General features: G+C 36.3%; 1 protein-coding gene across 1 annotated transcript; it reads right to left on the bottom strand.

Annotated features, from left to right (window-relative positions):
• Positions 1-424: 424 nt before the first annotated feature.
• Positions 425-1366, bottom strand: LOC120615738 (olfactory receptor 7A17). Its single transcript, XM_039878923.1, has one exon. It carries the CDS (start codon positions 1343-1345, stop codon positions 425-427), a length of 921 nt encoding a protein of 306 aa, XP_039734857.1. The 5' UTR covers positions 1346-1366.
• Between the last annotated feature and the right edge of the window lie 6397 nt (positions 1367-7763).

The raw sequence follows: 7763 nt of genomic DNA, 5'->3' as shown, positions 1-7763 counted from the left end.
TGCCATGTTTCCGCTGAATTTTCAAAATTTTTCCTTTTCCTTTTTTATATTTAAAATAGCAACAGTGAAAAATCTTTGTAACCAATCTGTTTTGTAACTTTTTATGTACAATTTTTTTCCATTACACTTGACATTCAATTTAGCAGTTTTTTTTTCAGGTATATTGCATAGTGATTATGTATTTATATAATTTACAATGCGATCCCCTCAATAAGTTTGGTACCCACTTGGCACCATACATAGTTATTACAATATTATTGACAATAAGATGAAATCTTTAAATAACTTAAATGTAGGTTATCTTTCTGTGAACTGATAAAATTATCATAATTTAGGCCTTCTAGAGTTTTGTCACTCATAAACTGTTAGTTATGAACAAATGTCTATGTTCAGACAAGAAAACCTCTTACGTAGAGAATGTTTCTCAGCTGAAAAGCTTTTTGAGAGCTTGCTTTATGTCCTTGTTTTTAAGACTGTAGATGAAGGGGTTCAGCATGGGTGTGACCACGGTGTACATCACTGAGGCTATGGCGCTTTCCCTGGAGTTTTGTATAGCAGTGGAACTAAGATACACTCCAAGGCCTGTCCCATAGAACAAGGAGACAACCAAGAGGTGAGACCCACAAGTGAAAAATGCTTTATACTTGCCCCCAGCTGATGAAATTCTCAAAATGGAGGATACTATCTTAGAGTAAGAGAAGAGGATAACAGTAAGAGGAATAACACCTATAATTACGGTTGCAAAATACATCACTGCATTATTGAGGAAGGTGTCAGAACAGGCAAGTTGGACCAGCTGATTAAGTTCACAGAAAAAGTGAGGGATCTCCAACTCTGCATGAAAAGACAGTCGTAAAACCATTAAGCTCTGTGTCAATGACTGCAGGGCAGTTATAATCCAGGATGCCATAAGCAGGAAGCCACAGAGCCGGCGGTTCATGATGACTGTATAGTGCAGGGGGTGACAGATGGCAACAAACCGGTCATAGGCCATCACGGTCAGGAGAAAGTCATCCAAATCTGCAAAAAGCATAAAAAAGTATATCTGTGTGATGCATCCTGCATAGGTAATGACTTTTCTCTGTGTCTGGATATTAAGCAGCATCTTTGGGATGGTGGTGGAGGTGAAACAGATGTCTGCAAAAGAGAGATTGGAGAGGAAGAAGTACATGGGTGTGTGGAGGTGGGAGTCAGTGATATAGGCTAAGATAATAAAAAGATTCCCAATGAATGTAACCAGATACATGGACAAAAATAGCCCAAAGAGAAGAGGTTGAAGTAATATCTCTTCTGAGAGTCCCAGGAGGATAAATTCTGAAACAAGTGTTTGGTTTTTTGATTCCATGGAGCCAATGAATCTGCTGGAAAAGAGACATAAGCAATGCAAATTTAACCACAAGCAATGTTCAAAGAAATTAATAGAAATATTCTTGTTTGTCGTTTTGCACACATTTAGTTAATGAACTTCTATGTTATGTATAGATCGATAGTTCTTTAGCTGAAAAATGAGGGAATCTCTAATGCCCCACCTTATATTAGATGCTATTGTTATCGAACTCAGGTTCAGCTGCTTGCTACCCATAACCAATAACTTGGGAGACGAGAGTTTGGTAGGAAGAAATCGGGTTTATTCGAGAGCCGGCATCCTGAGAGGACAGATGACTTCTGTCACAAAAGCTGTCCTGCCCCTTCACTGCAGGCAGGGGTTATTATAGGGAGAAGGCCTGGCAAAGGATAAGGGAGAAATTCCAAAGCCTCAGGAGAGGGCTGTATCCTGAAAGGGAGTGAGTGGCCAAGGCCATCTATCTTGTCTTCTGGCCTTGGCTTGTTTCTCAGGCTGCCTGGATGGGAGGCAAGTAAAACAGAAGAATTAACAAGGAGGAAGTGGGGAGCTCCTTTAAGGGTACCAGTCAGCCTGATGAATGTTCCTTCCACAGCCTGCTCTGATGAGCAACCTGGAGCAGCTGGTCAAGCGGAGATCTAGGGAGTACCTGGCAGTCAGTCTTTGGGCACCAAAGGGTCTGGAGACTATTAGCTCCTTTTGAAGTCTGTTTCTAGAGTTCTCTAGATAAACAGTCAAGCAAACTGTTTTCCTACAAGTTAGACTTTAGTTGACAAGGTATTTTTATGTACTTAAAATATGAGAATGAGATTGTAAGGACAGAAAGGAAAAAGATTTTTTTAAATGGTTACAATCATAAGACTAGAATAAAACTGCAACAATCACAGTTACAATCCCCACTGTAATCTCCTCATTTCCATTTGTATGGAAGTTTTGTTGGTCTACCAGTAGTGGACTCATGAGACAATAATTTATAATGAAATGCTCAACACTGCAGTAAGACATTGTGTTCAGTTCCTCTAGTTGGAGAAAGAGCTTTATGATGCATTTGCTTTCTAGTTGTCTAGGCCTGCCTACATAATTTAGTTATACTTATATGCTTACTTTGAACATTCCATAAGAGATTAATATTAACACTAATCCAGTTAACTCTATAATTTCTCCTAGGACAGGTTTTATTCCAGATGGTATCCAGGAAAATAAATCAGAAAACCAAGGGAGTAGGCATACAAAGGTGGAAAGACAGGGCAGAAAAAGTGAGTTATAATACTCTTATATTAGGTAAAGCCTGTTTGAATCAGGGAAAAAAGCTACATCAAAGAAATGAAGCCTGTGTGCAGTTAGTGTGGAGTTACAATTCCCGTTACCCAATCGCTGACTAGCCACCATAGCCCTCTGTCCACAGCATTTGTCTGAGGCAATTTCCACTACAAATTCTCTGAGACTTTCTTTGTTCATTCATCAAATATTTTTGACCAATCATTTTTTGGGAAGTATCATTGAAGTTCCTTGATATAGAAGTGAAGTTAATTTTTTAAAATATACTTGTCTTTGACAAGTTCTATTACAGCATATGTGTGTGTTGGGGTGGCAATAGAATATCAATAAATCAATAAACTATCTCATGTGATCATTATTATCATTAGTAAAATAATGCAAGGTACAGATAGTATAGTATGAAGGAGAAAGGCTTCTTTCTTATGGTCACCTCTGATTAGGGCCTTTTAAGCAGATAATCTTAAAAGAATGAGGATGCAAGTCAAGCCTATATCTTTAGGAAGAGTATTTAGGGCAGAAAAATAGCCAGTTAATGACCTTGAGATAGAATTGCTGGCATCATCAGGAATAGCAAGGAAGAAGTGTGACTTGAATGGAAAAACACACAATGCAATGTACATATGATGTATTATTGAATCGTACACTTGTGAAACTTATATAATTTTATTGACCAATGTCACCCCAATAGATTTAATTTAAAAAGAAAGTAAATGTAATCAAAGTATACTTCTTAGCCTTCCAGTAAATAATGCATAGATTATCAATTTAATTTAAAAGCTATGATATGATTGGAGGGGATAATAGTAGAAGAGTATGCGTGTGTATGTAAGAGAACCGCACCTTCATCTGACATAATAAAGTTGATAGATAATGTCTAAAATTGATGGATCAAGAAGTAGGCAAATAGCATATTACTTAGAAATGGGAATAACTACCAGAAGAAGCAAATAAAAGTTATAAGTTGTTGCCTCTAGGAAGATGGTCTGGGAAGTAAGGAGGATGTGGGACTTAAGAATATTATCTTATCATTATAAGGATTCTATGGTTATTTAATTGTTTTAGCTATGTGTGTGTTACTAACATAAATTAAAAAATTTATAAAAGACAAAAATATTATGTCAAATCATTTGTTAAGAAGTCAATGTATGTTTCTGTTTAAATTTATTAATGATAGATGATTGGATAAAGAAGATGTGGTACATATATACAATGGAATATTACTCAGCCATTAGAAAAGACAAAATGCTGCCATTTGCAACAACATGGATGGATCCTGAGATTATGCTAAGTGAAATAAGTCAGAAAAAGTAGAGAACCATATGACTCCACTCAGATATGGGATATAAAACTGAAAGCAACAAACGAACAAGTCAAACAGACTCATGGACACAAACAACAGTTTAGTGGTTACCAGAGAAAAGGTTGGAGGGGGTGTGGGGGAAGTAAATAAGGGCAAAGGGGGTTAAATATATGGTAATGGAAAGAAATTTAACTTTGGGCTGTGCACACACAATGCAGTATACATATGATGTATTATTGAATTGTACACTTGAAAACTATTTTTATTAACCAATGTCATCCCAATACATTCAATTTAAAAAATAAAAATAAAAAATAAAATAAATTCATTAAATGTCCCTGGTCCTAGCACTCAGAATAAGAATCAATGACAAGTGTATATCATCAATAAACAATTTCAATTCCTTGCCAACTATTCCATTCTTGTGGGTTCATGTATTTCTTGTTTACCTTCTGACTCAGATATTGATAAATAGGAATTATGTGTTGAGTAATTTAATTTATGTATATATGTCACATAATAAAAAATAAAAAAATAATTAATTGAAGAGAAAAAAACCTGGATCAAGGTTGTAGGTAAAATCAGAGAAAGAAAGAGAGGTTAGAGCATTTTGCTTTTATTGAAAGCTACTAACACAAGGAATCCTGTATTTGAGTTGCTGCTCTTACATGTATATGTATATGTATATTATATTACATTGTAATACATCATATCATAGAAAATCATATCTTATGTTATATTTATATAGTTGTATATATTATGTATAATGTATATAAAAATATGTGTCATCAGTCCATAAACTATACTCTCTATTGTTCAATTTTTCATTTCGCCTAAATTATGCATTTTGTTTTGGAATACAATTTCAGTTCAGTATATATGCTCAACCTCTGTCCCCTTTACTGATAACTCCTCCTATGTCTTTTGTATACACACATCCAATGCAATGATAGTAGTATTGTGCACTCTTGCAAATAAGGCATAAGGATCGGCCTTTATAAGACATACTCTAATATGAGTGAATCATCTTTCTTCTCCCTTGAAAATTAAATTTTATAATTCAGATATTCCTATGAAGGTAGTCATAGAGAAGAGATAAAAGATTGCATAGAATTGAGAGAGGGAGAAATGAGGAATCAATGGAAACATTACAGTTTCTATGTATAGCCCCCATAATGCCCAGAAAAAAAAATAGTAATATCCAACCTTTATGACATAAAAGACTTATATTCTCACATCATCAAGATTTATTTATAAATACACAGCAAGAAAAAATGAAAATACATGTAGAAAATTAAAGATTTGAACACAAGGTTTCTAATTATTTTCTTTCAGTCTTATAATGAATGATAAGAAATATTTTCATATATTAAAGTCTTTTAAAAACATTATTAATGAAAAGCTAGTAAATTCTATGAAATGTTTAAGGAAGAATCGATATTGATGCTCTACAATCTGCCAGAAAATAGAAATAGAAGTAACACTTTTTAACTCATTGAGCATTAGCCCAATAGCAAACCAGACAAAGACATTAAAAGAAAGGAAGACTAAAAAAACAATATCTCACATGAGCACATATGCAAAAATCTTCAGGAAAATGTTAGAAATCAAATTCAATATGCCTCACAACATGGACCCATAGAAATCTCACTGAGGTAGAAGGTCTCTGAATTTCTGGCAGATTTATTTCCCACCCTCTGGATTACAAATATCTTATCAATAAGCAGCTATGATTGCAGCATCTACAGTTGAAGTCATCAACTAGTTAAGCCTATGATAATCCACTCATTCTCCAAAATCTATCTGGTTTCTGCACAGGCCAAACAAGTGAGTTGGGTGGGGCCATGATGGGGATCACCACCTCTGCATCTTTAAATTCTTGATGATGATACTAATCTCTTCAATCCCTCTAGGAATGTGGTAGTGTTCTTGAATTACTATTTTCCTACGTAGAGGCAGTTCTAGTGACTTCTACTTGGCCTTTCCCACCATAAAAACCCCAACTCCACAGGTCAGGAAACCAGTGGAGATTCTGCCAGCTGCTTAGCAAACTTATCCCAATTATGCATTCTGGAACTGGCACAATACCACAAGATGGGTCTGGGGATCCACTGGGATCACTGTGAGATGAAACTGAGCTAAAACTCCATTGACCACCTAACCTCCATCAGCCTCTACTCTGACTGGAGGGCCATCGTAACATTTTGGGTCTCTTAGAATTAGTGTCAGTTCAAAGCCAGTCTCCAGTAATCCCTGAAAGTTCTGATTATTTCCTTTTTCCCAATGCAGTTACCTTGGTAAAAGACTGAAGGTATATCCCATTGGGGAAAGCTAGGAAAAAGATTAACAGGATAAATATTTGGCAGTATACCACGGTCCTTCTTCAAGAGGAACTGCTCCCATTCATTCAAGAAGTTTGGGGTCTGTTAACTGGTTATAGAAATTGATTGAGGGGCTGTGACTCTGTTTTTGATTCAAATTACACTTTTGTTTCCTTGACCTAGAACTTTTTTGCTCATGGAGATCAAATAAGAATTGAGTAGGCTTTCTATTTATTTTACTTCTACAAACATCATGATAGCTAGCCAACACTATACATGTGAACAAGTCAGACTATTCCAATGGTAGCTTTGACTCCATTATTCATTACAGTAACCACTCCCATTTTGTCTTTGGTGGTGGAACACCATCACTTGGCCCCTACTGCCACCCCAGGATCCAAACACTTTCATTGTATTTAGGTTTCCTAATTCAGTGGCTGAAATTTCCCCTGTAAGGTTTACAGAAAAGAACAATCACAGATATTGGGACTCCTCTCAAAAATTTATTTATCGCAGTCATGGCAAAAGGCGTATCTTCTATACTCTTTTCATGTGGGTAAGTAGGTCTTAAATGACAAGTCCATGCTAACATTCCGATCTCCCTAAGCCTTCAGATTCCTTCTTCTACATTAAACCAGGCAGATATGGCATTTCCAACTCATTCACCATCGGTCACTGGTCCATGTTTCAATCAATCAAACAAACTATTAGATATCTAAGTTCCTAAGCTTCAGAATCTCTGTTTAGTGAGCTCATATCAATGAATTCAGCCTGAGCCAACTTCATGTTCCTGCCACCATTATCTCACACTCTTAATATATTCATTTCCACACATGTTCCCTGGATTTCTGTCTGTATAAATTAGATAACTCAAGTAGTTCTTTTGTAGCACAGCACACCTCATACATGACACTTTTTACCTTACCTTTAGGGGCCTGCTAGTGCTTGCATCTACTTATAAATCTAGAAACAAAGAAGGACAATGGGGTTCCTGAGTAAACTCAGCATTGTCTTGCACGGCAACTACTTCAGGGAAGGCCATTACTTTCCTAAAGGAAACTAACTATCCTCAGGCAAAATAGGATTAATCCTCTCACATTGAGATGGAGAGGAAAAAATATTCTGGATGTGGAGGTCACTACCACTGGGAGTGAGGAGACGGCTTCCAATAACAAAGAAGACAGTAGAATTACAGGCTTAATGTCACTAGATTCCTCGAGACCTTCCCACATGATTCCATTGTAACATTCAGGATCCCATTCCTTCCCATTTGATACTCTCACTTTAACTATAGACACCCTCTATGGTTAGGCATTCAACTTGCATTATAATTCAGCCAGTCACAGGATGAGAGGTATTCAGCAATCTCAGCTTTGCAGATACATATGTGTCTCCTTTGGGGCACATATACAGGTTTTTAAAGCATTTGTGTGGCACCTAATATGAGAATCCAAATATCTGAGCTAATTCTTTTCTATTCCCACTCTTTCCAGTGACATTAGGAGCAATCACTCAATCTCAT

Source organism: Pteropus medius, unplaced genomic scaffold (assembly GCF_902729225.1).
Source record: "Pteropus medius unplaced genomic scaffold, Ma_sr-lr_union100, whole genome shotgun sequence".
In the NCBI taxonomy this organism is placed as follows: domain Eukaryota; kingdom Metazoa; phylum Chordata; class Mammalia; order Chiroptera; family Pteropodidae; genus Pteropus; species Pteropus medius.
The sequence above is the reverse complement of the archived record's forward strand: the minus strand, read 5'-3'. Positions and strand labels throughout refer to the sequence as shown.